This window comes from Podarcis bocagei, assembly GCF_964188305.1.
Source record: "Podarcis bocagei genome assembly, chromosome: 13".
NCBI classification, from domain to species: domain Eukaryota; kingdom Metazoa; phylum Chordata; class Lepidosauria; order Squamata; family Lacertidae; genus Podarcis; species Podarcis bocagei.
In genome coordinates, this window is record NC_138138.1 from 12945406 (window position 1) to 12963464 (window position 18059).

The 18059-nt window shown below is 47.8% G+C and overlaps 1 protein-coding gene and 1 long non-coding RNA gene across 2 annotated transcripts in view; one reads left to right on the top strand and one right to left on the bottom strand.

Annotated features, from left to right (window-relative positions):
* LOC308571453 overlaps positions 1 to 18059 on the top strand; it is a 223611-nt gene that overhangs the window by 193839 nt on the left and 11713 nt on the right. The window lies entirely within an intron of this gene.
* MRC2 (mannose receptor C-type 2) overlaps positions 58 to 18059 on the bottom strand; it is an 81091-nt gene continuing 63089 nt past the window's right edge. The window contains exons 20-30 of the mRNA XM_081166073.1: positions 17002 to 17141; positions 15980 to 16085; positions 15058 to 15221; positions 13260 to 13368; positions 12125 to 12363; positions 10611 to 10779; positions 10348 to 10497; positions 9051 to 9170; positions 7859 to 8038; positions 6506 to 6532; positions 58 to 3116 (exon numbers count right to left, since the gene is read on the bottom strand). Of these exons, the coding sequence (XP_081022199.1) occupies positions 2896 to 3116; positions 6506 to 6532; positions 7859 to 8038; positions 9051 to 9170; positions 10348 to 10497; positions 10611 to 10779; positions 12125 to 12363; positions 13260 to 13368; positions 15058 to 15221; positions 15980 to 16085; positions 17002 to 17141 (1625 nt within the window). The 3' untranslated portion in view covers positions 58 to 2895. The remainder of the gene's footprint in view (positions 3117 to 6505; positions 6533 to 7858; positions 8039 to 9050; positions 9171 to 10347; positions 10498 to 10610; positions 10780 to 12124; positions 12364 to 13259; positions 13369 to 15057; positions 15222 to 15979; positions 16086 to 17001; positions 17142 to 18059) is intronic.

Below are 18059 nucleotides of genomic sequence, written 5' to 3' on the forward strand. Positions count from 1 at the left end.
AGAGGTTTTTGGCTTCTTGCGACTACTGAAAACCATGGAAGAAGATGAAGAGTCTGCTTTTGCTGAAGCGGATGGGGAAATGAAGCTTTATTCCAAGATTCTAGAAGGCTTTTTTTTTTTTAAAGCAAAAGTAATTACTTTTAAAGTTGCCAGTTTCTTTTCCAGCACCTTTTCACATTATTCAGAAGGGTGATAAGAAATGCATTTAATCTGAGGCATTTTTCCAGTAATTGCAAACAAACAAACAAACAAACAAAGAAGCAAACTTCTCATTATTTTGGGATAATACCTCTTCCCTCCTTGTACGGAACGCAATGATAGTTGTCTGGTTGTGTTTTATTCACCTTGAAAGCAGAGAGGGAAATAACATTGTCAAGACTGTTGTTAAGGGGTGGCTATGGTACTGTCATAATTACTGAGGGAGAGTCTGAGGGAATAGCAGCAGCATACACATCTGGGAAGAAGCGTCCCTCCTTTCTGGCCTGCTATTGCACTTAATTCCTGAATATATATTGACCAGCAGGCGTGCCTTCTTGGCAGAAGGTATTTCCATGACAATTCCTTTCTCAAAACATTGAAGTAGTGCTCATACAGCACATCAACATTCTTGGGGCAGAAGCTTTGGTTTCAGAGAATATCCATTTCAGTGAACATGGATTCTGAGTTCTCATGCCTGCACCATTTTCACGTCTGCATTGGAATCCTCTGTTCAATATTGCTGCAAAAGGGTTAGTGCTTCATTTGTAAAATGAGAGGTTCCCAGCACCCGAGCCCAGAAATTGGCCTTTAGCCTGGGAGCTTAATTGCCCAGACACACAAGGCTTGCCTGTGACTACTTATGAGAGAGATGAAGGCACACTACGTATTACTGAAGGCATTGTTACTTCACACATCTAATGGTGGAGTCCAGGGCAAAGTCATTCCAATTCAGCCCTGAAAAACGATCCCCTGAGCAGAGAAGTTGTTTAGCATTAGCCATAAATCAATATGTATGAACATCTTTATCTAAACCAAAAAGATGCCCAGGAAACAAGCAGCAATCATCAAGGGAAAAGGAACTGGAAAACCTAAGATTGTCTCAGAAACTCTCCATACCATGGTCTGGTATGGCAGCTTCCAGGTACCTAAAGATTAAAGAGACAAAGGTAAACATTTTTATGAACACTTAATATCCAGCTTAAGTGAAAATTACCAGATTTTTTTTTATATATACAACAATTCTCATAATTATTTGAGTAGCAGAAAAGAACTATTCTCCCCTTATCATCTTTAGCACAGCCACTGTTCAAAAGTTATTTAGTTGGAAGCAAAGGATAAAACGACAACCACAGCATGCCCTGTTCTATTTTTTGTTTCTTAATTCCACATTTGTTTCACCCAAGGTCTCTCACTAGCTCCTAGCATATGCTATCCAAAACCAAGTTGTATACTTATTCTGGAAGAAAACTTTAGTGTCCTGTTGCATTGCTTAGAATGATTGAAAATTAAGTGGGAAAGGGGGGAATTGTAGAACCTTTGGCCATCACATCTACACACAGACACAAAATACCCCCAAAAGAAGGTATAATTGTCAAACATGCACTTTGATACGGTATAAAACGAGAAGTACCAGAAAACAAGTTGTCTATACCTCTTATCCAGCAAGGCAACAACAAAAACAAAATTAAAATTAAAAACAAGTGCCGGTATATTCGTTTTCCACTCAAGAAATGCTGTTGTTCCGAGGACCTTTCTGCAAAAAAACACACACCTGTTTTCTGCAATAAATATGCATTTGTTTCCCATTTTAAGTTCAGGGCAGTGTTTCTGTTGCAGATACAATGCATTTTCTTTAAGTGCTCAGACCCGCAACATTTTGTTCTGGGGGGGGGGGGAGGAGCAGGCCTTGCCTCGAGTGGACAACTCATGCTCATTGTTCCTGTTCAAAATGCAGATGTCTCAGCCCCACACTTGACCTACTCGATGCATTGTTTTGTTTTGTGATCAGTGGGAAATGACACAGCCCCCCAGGACCATTTAGCCAACTCCCCGCCGCCACCACTTGTTTGTAGAAGGGCTGATAACGATGTTCAATTCTTTGAAGGCTTATGAGTTTTGCAAGGAAGTGCCTATCTAGCCGGAGTCATCGTTAAAAGAGGCAGAGGCAAATAGCAACGTTCCTGTCTCCTTCACCACCCCCAAGCACACACCCGTTACTCATTTGTCACCAAGAGGCCATCCTGAAGCTGCGAAAACACTTGTGGCACCACTTTCAGTCGTTTTCGCAGAAAGGTCCTCTATATGGCAACAGAATTTAACAGCAGAATGGTTGCTATGGCAGTGGCACGGCTGGGGAAGCATTTATCTCGGGGTATCTCGGCATCAGAGAAATAGAAGATCGAACCACCGTTATTAGGAATTCAAGGGCCCATCACTCTTTTAATTATCCACATGGCTTCAATAAGTAATCCAAAATAAGAAAGGTGTGTTCTTACCAAGAAGAACACGAGGAAACCCTGCAAGCCCTTCCCTGTTTTAATATTAGAACCAGGAAAAAGTAATGCTTGCATTTTCATTCTCTAAGGAAATGTGGAGAAGACACGGCAGAGACTGGAGCATCCAAAATGAGGTTTTCTAACTCACTGTCTCCAACAAATGAACCACTTTCCCTTTTCTCCCATGGCTCCTCTTTGAGAAGGGCAGACGTACAAGGCCAGGGTTGAATTTCTTCCAGTGTCACATACAAATGGGACTTTTTTTTTAAGTATTTCTCCACATCTCCTTAGCAGTTCACAGTCCTATCTATTGACCCTGCTGTTGCCCTATGCTGTCCTCGGGGGCTTGCTGTTGAGATGGCATGTTATGACAGGTACTCAGGTCCCTCCCTCCCCCCACCCCGGCTCGCCAATTCCCCCACTAGTCTTGCTGTTCATTCATCTCCATATCAGACACCAGAATGTTCTTCTCTGCAGATTCACTGGGGTTGGAGTTGGTACGGCTGTAGCGGGCACTCTCAAACGCCCCTCGCTCTGAGGTCTTCCGGCGCTTGTACAGATAGATAGCAACTGCTATCAGGGCACACAGTGCTAAGGAGGAGAGGATAACCACTGCGATGGCCTTTGTGTTCTCCAGGAAAGCTGCAAAAGAGAGGGAAGAAGGGTCAGAAGGGAAGGAGACCTGTTTTTGTGGAAGAGTGAGGGGGAGACTCTGTGCACAGAGCTGGCCAGGGTTAGTTTCAGTTTGCTTAGCGTGATGCAGAATTTTGAGCAGACACATTGAAATGGGGAAACTCTTGCCATTTGGGTTTCAAAAGAAGCAAATCTCGCTAAATCTCCACCTAACATCTCTCTGCCATCTATATATAAGGGTCTGTTGACTTCTGTTTCAGTGTATCTGAAGTGTGCATGCGCACGAAAGCTCATACCAATAACTAACTTAGTTGGTCTCTAAGGAGCTACTGGAAGGATTTTTTTTAAATTATTATTATTTTTGTTTCGACTACGGCAGACCGACACAGCTACCTACCCATAACTATCTCTATGCCAGAGAGGCAACTTTTGCACAGATCTGTCTTGTGCTAAAAACAGCCCTTTGTGTGCCAAAGAACCAAATTCCGGGGTGAATATTATAAACAGGTGTGTTAAATTCGGTTTGCGGAATGTATTCAGCTTCTCTAACCATGGGAGAGGAGTAAGAGAAAGTATGCAGAGCACTGAAGCGCCACCCACTCACTACTAGAAAGCTCTGCTCATCCCTCCATCTAAATTATTGCTTGCCACCCTGCACTCCTTTGGGAGGAAAAAAACTAATGAATAAAATAAACTAGGTCCCCAGTTACCTAACAGTTCTGTTTAAATGTAAACAAAGTCCCTTGGCATGATGAATTCTGCTCAAGATACAAGTACTATACAGTGGTGCCCCGCAAGATGAATGCCTCGCAAGACAGAAAACTTGCTAGACGAAAGAGTTTTCCGTTTTGGAGGTGCTTCGCAAAATGAATTTCCTATGGGCTTGCTTCGCAAGACGACAATGTCTTGCGAGTTCCTGCGGGGTTTTTTTCCCTTTCCCCCCTTTTTCTAAGCCGCTAAGCCGCTTATCAGCTGATCCGATCAGCAGATAAGCCGCTAAAAGCCGCTAATAGCGCTAATCCGCTAATCCTTCAATGGGCTTGCTTCGCAAGACGAAAAAACCGCTAGACGAAGAGAATCACAGAACGGATTCTTTTCGTCTTGCGAGGCACCACTGTAAATATGAGAAAGCATGGATAGCTCAGTTGGTTAGAGCGTGGTGCTGATAATTCCAAAGTTGAAGGTTCCATCCCCGTATGGGACAGCTGCATATTCCTGCACTGCTAGTTCCAACTCTGATTCTATGATACTCAGTAGACCCAGAGGCATAGCTAGGCTCCCTTGCACCCTTGGCCAAGAGCTGCCTTTGCACCCCTTCCTGTCCCTTGCACCCTTGACAACTCCAAATCAGGGCAGAGAGATGCATATTTTTGCACCCCCTTGGGCCTGCATCCTTGGCAGGGTCCAATCTGACCAACCCTTAGGATGGAGCAACATCACCAATTGCCTATGCAAAACCATTGAGGTTTTGAGAACATACCGTTTAAGTATTTGCAGAGTCTTAAGAGCGGCTGCGACTTCCCACAGGGCATGCTTACAAATCTAAGATGGGCTGGCTCCTCCCTTGGCAGTTGAAATATACTCGGAGTCGAGTGTGGATTTCATGTTCTTTATTCAGCTCACAGTAGCGAGGAATGGAAGTTTCCCCAAAACGTCTGCTTTATATACATTATTTACACAATGGGCCCCACGGGATTGGCTAATTCCGGGATTCTCCTGTAGGCCAATCAGGTTGTGGATTCACTTCCACCTGGAGCTGGATTGGGTGGCTCCTGGGGACCAATCAGACTGCTGCATTCTGGAGCCTATTGTTCTAGGACCAATCAGACTGCTGCATTCTGGAGCCTATTGTTCTAGGACCAACCAGACTGCTGCCTTTTGGATCCTATTCAACTCAGTAGATAACAGCAGTTCACCTTGTTTTTTAAACAAAAGGCAGAGCCAAGTCCTACCTTGGAGAGGAAGTAGCAGAGGGCCCTGGCAGAATGTCCCTTAGGAGCATACGGCACATGACAGGCCCTTTTCAGACAATGAATTATGGAGCGGCATTACAGGCCCCACAATTTCCCTGGTGGGGATTCCTGGTGGGGATTGCTGCCATGGGGTGGTCCATTGGGATCCTTCCGCCACGGGCTTCCCCTACTGCTTCAGGTAAGGGAGAGAGGTGGCAGAGGGCAGGTTGTGCTCCAAGCACAAATGAGGAGAGAGGCTGTTTGAGGTAATAATAATAATAATAATAATAATAATAATAATAATAATAATAATAATAATTTTTATTTATACCCCGCCCTCCCCAGCCAAGACAGGGCTCAGGGCGTCTAACACCAGGTATAAAAACAATTGATTAAAGTACAACTTAAAAACAAGATTAAAATGCAACATTAAGATGCAGCCTCATTTCAGAAGAAACTCAAATCAAAAACTTTGGGGGGGGGATGAAAACGTCAAATCTTCACCAAGGCCAACTATCCAGACTGGTCCTACGTGGGCCAGAAAAAAGCCAAGGAAGTCCCCAAATAGGAGTTCTATCACAGAAGGAGAAAGGAAAACGGAAAGAGGGGGAGGGGATCAAGTTGATTCCAAGCCAAAGGCCAGGCGGAACAACTCCGTCTTACAGGCTCTGCGGAAAGAAATCAGATCCTGAGACGGAGCGTTCCAACAGGCCGGAGCCAGTGTTGAAAAGGCCCTGGCTCTGGTTGAGGCTAATCTAACTTCCTTAGGGCCCGGGACCTCTAGGGTGTTGGTATTTACCGTATTTTTCGCCCTATAGGACGCACCGTCCCATAAGACGCACCTAGTTTTTTGGGGGGGAAATAAAGGGGAAAAAATTATTTCCCCCCCCCCAGGCGCGGGGCTGGGGCAGCCCCGAGCTTCCCCCGACCCCAGCCCCCAAACAGGCAGCTCTCTGCAAGCCGTGGGAGCCCAGCGGTGGCTCCCACTGCTTGAGGAGAGATCCGCGAAGCCTGGATAGCGAGAGGGGTCGGTGCGCACCTACCGCTCTCGCTCTCCAGGCTTCAGCGAAAGCCTGCATTTGCCCCATAAGACGCACCCACATTTCCCCTTCATTTTTGGAGGGGAAAAAGTGCGTCTTATAGGGCGAAAAATACGGTATAGACCTTAGGTCCTCCGCAGGGCATATCAGGAGAGGCAGCCCCATAGGTACAAGGGTCCTAGGCCTGTCCAATTCACTTGTGCCCAGTTATTGCAACTGAAGCAGGTCTGGCTTTCCTGCTTCAAATTCTCACCCCCTTCTATAGTGCAAAAGGCACAAGACTCTAGTTTTACAACCAGACTGGGAGTCCATCTGTTTCAGGACTGGTGTTCAAAGGAGTGTCAGGAGGCAAAGGCAAGCTCACCTACAAGGAGACACGGCAACCAGTTTCCAGTTTGGTACGTACCTGATCTGGAGAGGCTGCTTTCTTCCGCTGCCATGGAAAGAGAACCCAGACAGTGGCGGGAGGAAGAGAGAGAGAGAGAGAAAGAAAGAAAGAAGGAAGGAAAGTGGGTGTCATTAATTTGCCTGTTCCTAGTCCTGTTTCATACATTGCTTGAAAACAGCCCTTCAGGGCTGCTCAAAACATTCCAAAGCAACTCCCTCCATGCTTTGCTGTTGCATTCCTTTGACTTTCATTAGCTACATTTCCCTTTCAACCCTAATAATAATAATAAAAGTAATAACATATCCTCTCTTTCAATTGCAACCACACTTGTCCCCTTGTCCACTGGTAGAGCAACCCTACTTTCTAGCTCTTATTGTCCTTCATTTTTCTCCATAAAGTAACATTAATCAAACGTATTAAGAGTAATACCTTTACTGAACCAATTTAGGAATGATTAAGAGTATGCACGCCTTTCAGCCTTCACAGAACTCTTCATTAGGCAGAACGGAAAAGATTAGATTAGACAAGTCGCCCAGCTCCCTCTCTTGTCTACTTGAAAGCTGCCTCGCTTTTCACTAGCTGATGAAGAGTTTCACGAACCCATAGAACTCTGCAGATTCACACAGCGGCCTAAGCTGACCCAAGAAACGAGTTCATTCTATCTCAAGTTTTGGGACAACCAAAGGCCGTCTGCAGAGGACAATCCATGTCTAACATATTCTGTTTAAACCACCCAGCGCCTAAGAGGGCCAGGTTTCCAAAGAGCACACTGGCTGTCTTTGGTCAAGACTCTTTCTCTTTAAATTATCAGCATTATCCAAAAATCACCACCTCCACAATAGTGGACTAGAAAAAGTCTCAATGCATGAAGATATATACAGGATTCTATACTTAAACAAAAGAGAAGTAAGGTCAATCCCTTGCAGTCTCTCTGAGCCACCGAAACCCACCTCACTGGCTGTTGATCATGTGTGATTTAGTGCAACTGGCCCTTACAATGTACAGTGGTACCTCTGGTTGCAAATGGGATCCGTTCCGGAGCCCCATTCACAACACAAGCAGAACACAACCTGCGTCTGGCGATACGTCATTTCTGTACATGCACGTGACGTCATTTTGAGCGTCTGCGCATGCACAAGCAGCAAAACCCGGAAGTAGCCCTTTCCGGTACTTCCGGATCGCTGCGGGATGCAACCTGAAAAGACGTAACCTGAACCGAACGTAGCAAGAGGTGTGACTGTAGTGATGAGGACCCATGAATAAACCCCAACGGACTCCTGCTCTCATTCCCCGATGCTGAAGTCTGACCCATGACCCTTAGAAGCCTCGCCCCACATTTCAGCTCCGAGGCCTTCAAAACCACCCGCTTACCTCGGGCTGTCTTGCAGATGACTCCCATGGTGACGTTGGAGCAGGAGCCCAAGTGCCACACCCCGTTGCTGCTCTGGATCCAGTAGCAGCTGTTTTGGCTCAGCATGCTGGGTCCTGTGTCATCCTGCCCCCAGTTAGAATAGTTCACCGCCATGTTGTCATGCCAGACAAGTGTGCCCCCTGCAGAGGAAGGAGAAACATGCTGTGGGGTGGCGGGGTAGGGGGAGAGGGAGGGAGCACCTCTGCTGGATGGCAGAAAAGGATCAAAAATTCCTTTTCCGAAAGAGGAAACAAATTGCAAGGATTACAGTGTAGTCTGCTGGGCAAAAATGGCTGGGTATAAGCCACCTAAAGGGACGCGGGTGGCACTGTGGTCTAAACCACCGAGCCTCTCGGGCTTGCCGATCAGAAGGTCGGCGGTTCGAATCCCGCGACAGAGTGAGCTCCCGTTGCTTGGTCCCTGCTCCTGCCAACCTAGCAGTTCGAAAGCATGTCAAAATGCAAGTAGATAAATAGGTACCGTTCCAGTGGGAAGGTAAACAATATTTCTGTGCACTGCTCTGGTTCGCCAGGAGCGGCTTAGTTATGCTGCCCACATGACCCCAGAAGCTGTCGGCGGACAAACGCCGGCTCCCTCAGCCAGTAAAGCGAGATGAGCGCCACAACCCCAGAGTCGTCCGCAACTGGACTTAACTGTCATGGGTCCTTTACCTTTTTTTTATAAGCCACCTATCTATGTTTAGAAATGCTTTTAAATAAATGTGATTGCATATTTCCCCCATTTATCACTGTTTCCATTTACCTCTCCTTCTGCTGTTTCCCCTGGGTGCAGATTATAGATTTTAAATTATAGACTTTTATGCATAGGAATCAAAGTGGCCAAGATCCATATGCGGGGTCAAACTGGACTGCTCCTCAGCCTCAGTGAGGCATAGGCAAACTCGCCCCTCCAGATGTTTTGGCACTACAACTCCCATCATTCCTAGCTAACAGGACCAGTGGTCAGGGGTGATGGGAATTGTAGTCTCGAAACATCTGGAAGGCTGAGTTTGCCTATGCCTGGTCTCAGTTCATGTATTAACGCCACCCTCATTTATTGCCCCTAACTCTTCCTCCTCACTGCTCTTCATTTCCTATAACGATAACATGCTGTTAACTACATGCCAATCAATCAAGACATTGCCAGCCTTACCTTTGGGGTTAAAGGCCATCCCCAGCCAAGCTCCTTTGGATTGGCTCTCATAAGCCTGAAGATGCTCCCACACGAATAGGTTCTCGATCTCGTCTAGGATGGACAGCACTGTACCTCCAACTGTGGAGGAAGCAGGAGATGATGGAACAGGAGAAGAAACAGATGCACAAGCCTGAAAGTTTTACTGGGCAAGAAGAGTACAGCCGAGAGGCTCTCGCACTGTGCATTTTCTGAACGACACCCTCGTCCACATGAAGGAAGCTCCAATTTTGTCACCAGAATATAAAAAAAAATGCAATTAAGCACCCCTTTTCATATATTCATTTGATCTGTAAGGTGAGCTAATATTACTCTCCCTCGTGTTGGGAGAAAGGATGCTGTTTCTGTGTGTCATGAGAACGAGAGGCGGGATTTGACGCAGGTAATTCTTATTCATTCCTCAATCTCTTACGCATTGCGGACAAACTTCCCAAGAAAAACTTGCCAAAAACACTCATATTCAGGATACTGAGTTTGGTTGACAGAATCACAGGTGCCTGCATGTTACGTGCCTGAAGGCCGCACAAGTTTTCCCCACCTAGCTCCTGTAGCGAAACCTTCTAACCAAAGAGGACCCTTAAATGGGCAGAATAATCCCTGCCCCAGGAAAAACTCTGCCGATTGCCTTATTGCCAAACAACTGCACTTTGTTTGCTCTCCCCTCGAGCACTGGCTCTGAAGGAGAAAGAAAAGGAAAAAAACGACAGTCTCTAGACTCTTAAGTTAGCAGTTCTCTGACTTTCTAGGGAGAAAGGTGCCTCGGCTTTAGAAGAGCATGTCTGCAGCAACTGGCATTTCTACAGAAACGCATCGCCAACGGCGTGTGCACACCGTTCTGTACTAAAACAGGCACAAAGTAGGGGTGAGCAGATTCCTTCAGCTCTGGTATTTGGTTATTACTCCCATGTTTCATTGTTGTCGTGGGTTGTCGTCCGGGAATTGTTTGCGTGTGCTAAATATAAAGAGATGGGTGCATTAATGACTTTGCTTTCTAAAAATCATTGTCCCACCTACAAGAACTGCTCCACAGTCCCAAGTGGAGGAATAGGCAGGTAGATACTGCTGAATAAAACCTCCAGCAATCCACTTCCAAGACAAATGCTGGCGTGTGCTTCAGGCACAAGGAAGGAGGGAAGAAACCAGACACAAAGAGAAAAGCCAGAGCGAAAGAAAACACGACTTTGCGCCGGAAGCCGTGTTCTAGGGCATGAGAACTGGAGCACGGTTGTTCCCTCTGAGCTTCTTAGAAGCACGTTACCTTTCTCGCATCTCTTCTTAGCTTCTTTCTGGCCAAGCACGACTTCCATGTGGAAGGCATAGCAGTGATTCCGGAAGGGGATCCAGGAAGAATCCTCCACAGATTTCGGGCAGCTCCCGTTGTACCTCCACTTGTGGGGGGGAAGGGCCCCTGGAAGGGAAGAGCTGGTTAGAAGAAATGCCTGGGCCTTTTCTCCATTCAGGCTCAGGGCTGACTACAGCATCCCCTCCTGCCCCGGCTGAGTACTCTCCCAGGTACAGCACCTGTGCTCATTTTGCAGATGGCCCCTTGAAGTTTGGTGTCGCAGCCGGCGGTCCTCCAGGTCCCATCTACATCCATGTACGCACACCCCACAAGCTGCTGCGGTTCTCCAGCCCGCCAGTTTGTGTAGGAAAGGCTCTCCTCTGTGAACCACGTGTAGCTTCGCCTCCCCTAAAAGCAACCCAGTAAACCAATAAAAGATCGGCCAAGTCGGACCAGACAGAATAAGATTTCTGAGGGGGGAACTTGTAACTGAGACTGGATGGAGATAAAATCCAAGTGGTCAGGAGGGTGCACTTGTAAGGCTTGTGAAATATTCTGGATTTGTTTGATACCGTGTCCTGCACGGGTAGTTCATCTTAAGATGTTTCAGGAGTAGGATCCAGCTCTGAAAGCACCCCTTTTCCAGTGACTCGTGGCTTACACTTGGTCCCACCTTGCCACTCTTGGTGTCAGGCTTCGGGGAATCCTATCCCTCCCACGTTGGCAGCCAAGAAGCTGATACACAATAAAAGTTCTTACCAAGTAGTTTATTCAATAGTCACAGAGAGAGACGAAGGAATGCGGTCTCCCCTAGATAATGGCGTTGCTCCAAGTAAAGTCCCACCCCCTACGTCTCTCCTATTCTATGTCACCCCGTGTCGGCTAATAGCTTTCTGCGTCTCAGCTTTTTGTTCTACTACCCTCAATGCTTGTCTGGTCCTGGGAGAGGCGGGTCAGGAATGCTTTCCAAAGACACGGAGTCTGTCAGCTGTCTCTCCCCTGGTGCTGCTTCGTCCTGCTGTTCCTCTCCCAATATTTCCCATCTTCTCCCCTCTGCAGCCTCTGAACTGTGACCTTCTGCAAACCACTGTTGTAAATCTATACAATGGTACCGCTAGATACGAACGGGATCCGTTCCGGAGCCCCGTTCGCATCTAGAGGTAAACGTAACTAGCAACGGCACGTCTGCATGCATCGCTTTTTGCCGCTTCTGCGCATGACATCATTTTGAGCGTCTGTGCATGCGGTGAAACCCGAAAGTAACGCGCTCCGTTACTTCCGGGTTGCCGCGGAGCGCAACTCGAACACGCTCAACTCGAAGCGTATTTAACCCGAGGTATGACTGTAGTGTCCTTCTGTTCTCGGAAAGGTTCAGAAGAAAGAAGGGTGCGGTCCCCACCATTCCTCCTCAGTCCAGTCCCTGACACTTGAGCTCCCATCCAGGAGTGTGTATTGTAGGTCATTTGACTTCTGGAGCTCTGGGTACTGGCTCTAGCGACTGTGCCACTCCCAACTCTGATCCCCACCTGTCCACCAGTACTGGCCCAAGACACTTTGCCGCCTGAAGCAGAGCCCCAAAGCCTACCAGGGCCAACAATGTCAAAAAGGTCTTGCTATACCATTTGGACACTGATGTCTGCCTTCATCTAGTGGCGCTGTCTGAAGCAGGAGCACTGCCCTGGCAAACGGCAGGGCCAGCCCTGCTTCCCTTGCTCTCGCCGCTCTGTCTTAGCCAGCCCCCCGGCTGCCTTACCTCCTCTTTGGACAAGCCAATCCAGAGCGGGGTCTGCAGGCTGCTCACTGCTTGGGTGAGGAAAGCCTGAGTATACGGCTCCGTCATGCTCGCCAGGCTTGTATTGAGGCTCTCGCACAAGAGCATGGCTTCCTGCCACCTGAGAGGCTTCTGCAGGATGCGGTAAGTGCTGTTGAAGTACGAGAGGGTGGAGTTGGGAGCCAGGGGGAAGGTTGCTGGGGAAGGGCTCAGAGCAGGATCTGGGGGTGGGAGAAAGAAAGAGGACCAGAGATCCTTAGAACTGGAATAACCATAGCTTGCACTTCCATCCCACCCTGCCCCAGAGCCATTAACGTAGCAGTATTGGTTTAATTCAAATGCGTACTGGAGCTTTTTGTACACCACTCAAATGTGTTTTTAATAATAATAATAATAATAATAATAATAATAATAATAATAATAATAAATGTTTATTTATATCCTGCCCTCCCCAGCCAAAGCCAGGTTCAGAGCGGGTAACAACAATAAAAGTAACACAGCATTCTAAAATCAATTCATTCTAAAATTAATTCAGAATCAAATTAATGGCAACCACTGGGCTAGAGTTCTATGAGGGTTACCAAAGGAGGGGGTCAGACTCTGCCTTGGCCAAAGGCCTGGTGGAACAGCTCTGTCTTGCAGGCCCTGCGGAAAGACGTCAAGTCCTGCAGGGCCCTAGTCTCTTGTGACAGAGCGTTCCACCAGATCGGGGCCACAGCTGAAAAAGCCCTGGCTCTGGTTGAGGCCAGCCTAATCTCCCTGTGGCCTGGGGCCTCCAAGATGTTTTTGTTTGAAGACCGTAAGTTCCTCTGTGGGACATAACAGGAGAGGCGGTCCTGTAGGTACGAGGGTCTTAGGCTGTATAGGGTTTTAAAGGTTAAAAACAGCACCTTAAACCTGATCCTGTACTCCACCGGGTGTTCGCTCCCCGCTCTTTCCACCACCAGCCATTTCTTTCTGCTTTCTCACTCACAGCTCTTTGCAGGGAGGTCCGAGAAACAGTGGCACCTTGGATAATTGCCAAGGCACATTAATCCTCCCTTTGCCAGGCACAGCTGCAGCCTGCCTGACCCTTCCCTTCCCCCGGTCCCCGCCTGCATCTTTCCTACACTCTTACCTTTCCTCCTCTGGCAGATGAAGGCATTTTTCTCCTCCACGCAATTCCTGTCATCCCAGCGGCCAGTGAACTGGGGCGGGATGCCATGCCAAACCACAGCGCAGTTGGTCTGAGAGAGACAGAACCAGGAGCATCAGTCACTCACCTGTGCCCACAGTGGGAAGGCTGTTCACCGCACGCCATCAGCGCGCAAGGCTCCATCCAGTCTTGAGGGTATGCACTTGCAAAATACCTTATTTTTGACTCCATAAGACACACTTTTTTCCTATTAAAAACTAAGGGGAAATGTCTGTGCGTCTTATGGAGTGAATGTGTGGTCCCTGGGGCTGGGTGGGGGACTGGGCTTCCCCCGCCAGCCCTGCAAGCTCCGGGAGTGGAAGCAAGGCTGCGAGCAACCTTGCCGCCGCTCCTGGACCTGTTCTGGGGGCTGGGGTCGGGGGAAGCCCCGGCCCCACGGCTAAAAAGGAAGCCAAGACAGCGAGTGGGATCCATCCCACTCGCTGTCTTGGCTTCTTTGCTCTTTGGGGCGGGGGGGGGGACCCGGGCTTCCCCCGCAGCCCCGAGAAGCTCTGGGAGAAGAGGACAGGCTGCATGCAGCCTGTCCTCCGCTGCTCTTTGGGGCTGGGGGGGGGAAATACCCCCCCCAATTTCCCCCTCTAAAAACTAGGTGCGTCTTGTGGTCTGGTGCGTCCTATAGAGCGAAAAATACGGTACCTCCACACGCAACAACCCCTGACAACTGTTGCAAATCTGCAGCTGGCGCAGAACGCCAGCACCCAGTTGAGGACAGACACTAAATATTTCTGCAGAACTCACTGGCAACAGGATGTTTCAGTGGCCTCTAGTATGCCATCAAAGGATAATGTCGGCATCCGTCTGTCTCGGGAGGCAATGGAGTGTGCCTCTGGGGGTGAAATCAAACCGCTGCGTTGGCACTTAAGTGACCTCCCTGGGGTGCAAGCCTGGGCTTTGTGTATGGAGGTCCTGGGCTGCCCAGGTGATAAGACGCCCGCCCCACTGCAGCCTTGTTGGTGTGGCCATGGGCGATGTTAGAGGAGGAGGGCTGGCCCATTTGGCATCGGAAAGATTGAGACACGACAAGCACTTTGGCTGTTTGTTTTCACATGCGCCTCACAGCACAACAAAAAACCGGCTACTCAAACTGCTCTAAGAAGCTGCCGAGGGCCGCCAAAGACAGCCTTGAGGGCCACGTGTTGGACCACCCTGATAAAAAATGTATTGGCAGAGGAAACAAAGGGAGGAATAGCTCGGTCGATCAGAGCACGGTGATGAAAATGCTAAGGTTGCAGGTTCGATTCCTGGATGGGACAGCTGCGTATTCCTGCATTGCTAGATGACGCTCAGGGTCCCTTTCCAATTCTACAATTCTATGAAACACACAGTAAAGGTAAAAGTAAAGGAACCCCCTGACCATTAGGTCCAGTCACGTATGACTCTGGGGTTGCGGTGCTCATCTTGCTTTATTGGCTGAGGGAGCCGGCGTACAGCTTCCGGGTCATGTAGCCAGCATGACTAAGCGCTTCTGGCAAACCAGAGCAGCGCACGGAAATGCCGTTTACCTTCCCGCTATAAAGCGGTACCTATTTATCTACTTGCACTTTGACGTGCTTTTGAACTGCTAGGTGGGCAGAAGCAGGGACTGAACAATGGGAGCTCACTCCGTCACAGCGCCACCCGCACCCCTCTATGAAACACACAGCATCCCCACAAAAAGATGAGGCTCCCCAAAGAGACAGCTACAAAACGGGGTGAGGGGGTCTCCCAGGGTTTGGCTCACCGGGTTCTCACTAGCTGTGGCTGCCCCGCATCCGGAGGGCTCACCAGGACCCCAGTTCACAAAGCTGACAGGCTCAGCTTCCACCCACTGGAACTCCTTCTTTGCGTCCTGGAGGCCGATCCACAGGTCAGAGGTCACATTTGGAAGAAGAGTGGTTATAAAGGCTGTAAGTGGGAAGAAGGGCACGTTACTGGAGGAAGTCAGATGAAGGTGAAAAGCTTTGTTTACATAGGGACTAGAGGCCTACAAAGCCAGAGTTCAGTTTTGCCATCAAGTGTTTCCACTAAAAAGAGACGTCGCAGGGCCCTCCAACTGCCTCCGAGGTGGGCGAGGGAAAGACGACGCTTATTCAGTGGGTGAGGGAAATACATTCTGTCCTCTCTCAGAGGCACTCTGTTCTCTATTATTCCTTCCTATATTATGATGGACTGTTCTTATTTTCTTGCAATCACTCCAATAATACGGCGATGGTTTTATTTATACCCCGCCCATCTGGCTGGGTCGCTCCAGCCACTCTGGGCGGCTTCCAGCACATATAAAAACGTAACAAAACGTCAAACATTAAAAACTTCCATAAGCAGGGCTGCCTTCAGATGTCTTCCAAAAGTTATTTAGTTCTTTATCTCCTTGACATCTGAAGGGAGGGCGTTCCACAGGGAGGGCGCCACTGCCGAGAAGGCCCTCAAACCAAGGGTCCAGTCCAGTGTTCAGGACAATAAGTCCACAGATTAGCCTTTCATATGTTCAGGCAAATGCCTGAATGATCCTTGGGTTTTCCTCGGCTCATGAAGACACTTGCCTGGGGCCAAAAGCGGATCAGTTCCCAGAGGCGAGGTGAGGCAATGTGTGTGTGTGTGTGTGTGTGTGTGTGCACGCATGCATGAACACACACACAGTTGTCTTGTGAACAAAGGGCCCTTACCTTGCTCAACGTAATTGGAGATGGTTGCCAGCACGCCCCCCTGAATCTCACACCTTCGCTTCGCCTCTTGCCAGGTTACCTGCTCTTCGCTGTTAATCCTAAAGCACTGCATTATAAAATTGACAGAAAAGAAGATTTATAAACAGCAGACATTTCAGGCAAGGTATTTCTCCTCCTGTGACTTAATAATAATAATAATAATAATAATAATAATAATAATAATAATAATATAATTTATTATTTATACCCCGCCCATCTGGCTGGGTTTCCTCAGCCACTCTGGGCGACTTCCAACAAAATATTAAAATAAAATATTCTGTTTAATTTTAAAAGCTTCCCTAAGCAGGGCTGCCTTCAGATGTCTTCTAAAAGTCGGATAGTTGTTGTTCTCTTTGACATCTGGTGGGAGGGCGTTCCACAGGGTGGGCGCCACTACCGAGAAGGCCCTCTGCCTGGTTCCCTGTAACTTCTCACAGCGAGGGAACCGCCAGAAGGCCCTCAGCACTGGACTTTCACATTTATTTTATGTATTTTCAGTTTTATCCCATCCTTTCCTCCCCAAAAGCTCAAGATGGTTTCCCCTCTCCGCAACGATACCCATGAGTTAAGAAGGTAAAAAATATCAAGGCATTTAAGAGAAGGGGAAATCGAACTACACAAAACTACGCAGACAGACTTGCAATATGAAACAGCCATCTATCTGAAATCTCACTGCTCTAAGCTAGGCTGATGGACTGTGATTTGAACCCATGTCTCGTCAGTCCTAGATGTGACACTCAATATACTACCCTCCACACTCTCATACGTTCACGAACAGGAGGGGAAATTAAATGGGTAAGTGGTTTCTGAACCAGGAATGTCAATCAGCCAAATTTCTGCCCTTCTACATACTCCACAGGAGTTCTTTCCACACCACCACCCATCCAGTTCAAGGGGAACCTGGCACACAAACATTCCTGGCAGACTCCCTCCCCCCTTCAAGAATGATGATGCTCAGTTCCAGGGAAAGCACTTCCAATTACCTTATTGCCGACAGCATGCCAGCCCTGGGCACAGCTGCCAGGAGTAGGTGCCGGCAGGGGTGGCAAGGAGGCTGTGGTAATATTGGTGCGCTTGCAGATGTAAGGCAGAGCAGTGAAACACTTCTGGTCACCCCAGTCCTCTGCAGAAGGAGAGAAAGGAGAAGATACGAGAGCAGATTCTGTATTTTGCTTGGTTACAATGGCACTCTCAAAGTAAGAAACAGCAGCCATCTCAAAGTACAGTGCTACCTTGGGTCACATATGCTTCAGGTTACAGACTCCAGAAATAGCTAACCCAGAAATAGTTAAGAACTGGGGTTAAGAACTTTGCTTCAGCATGAGAACAGAAATCGTGCTCCGGCGGTGCAGCGGCAGCAGGAGGCCCCATTAGCTAAAGTGGCGCTTCAGGTTAAGAACAGTTTCAGGTTAAGAACGGATCTCCGGGGAAGAAATGCCCACGAGAGAAGAATGGAGAATGAAATTGATGGAATACGCAGAAATGGATAGACTAACGGGCAGAATTAGGAATCAAAGAGACCAGAGATTCACCGAGGACTGGAAGAAATTTACAGAGTATATCAAAAATGTTTGTGATGAACAATTAGTACTTGTTGGTTTTCAAGAAGCTGTGTGAAAAATATTGATAGAAATATTGCTTAAAAATATGATATGATTAAGATTGTTAGAGTGCAATATAAAATTGAGAAATGTGAGATGAAGAGATAACACGGAGAATTGTCAGACATGCTGATGGAAGTCTAAAAGAATGATTGAGAACTGGATGTTTAATTCTGTACAAATCTATGTTGGAAAATTAATTTTAAAAATAGCTAAAAAAAAAAGAACGGACCTCCGGAACAAATTAAGTACTTAACCTGAGGTACCACTGTAAGAAACAGCAGCCATCACAGCCTGTCCCAACATTTTGTATAAAAAAATTCCAACACAGAAAACCCCAAACCTGGGTCAGGTTTCTTTTTGGGGCATAACATTCTTTTATCCAGCTGTCCGATAGTTGTTGTTACAGTGGTACCTTGGTTCTCAAACTAAATCCGTTC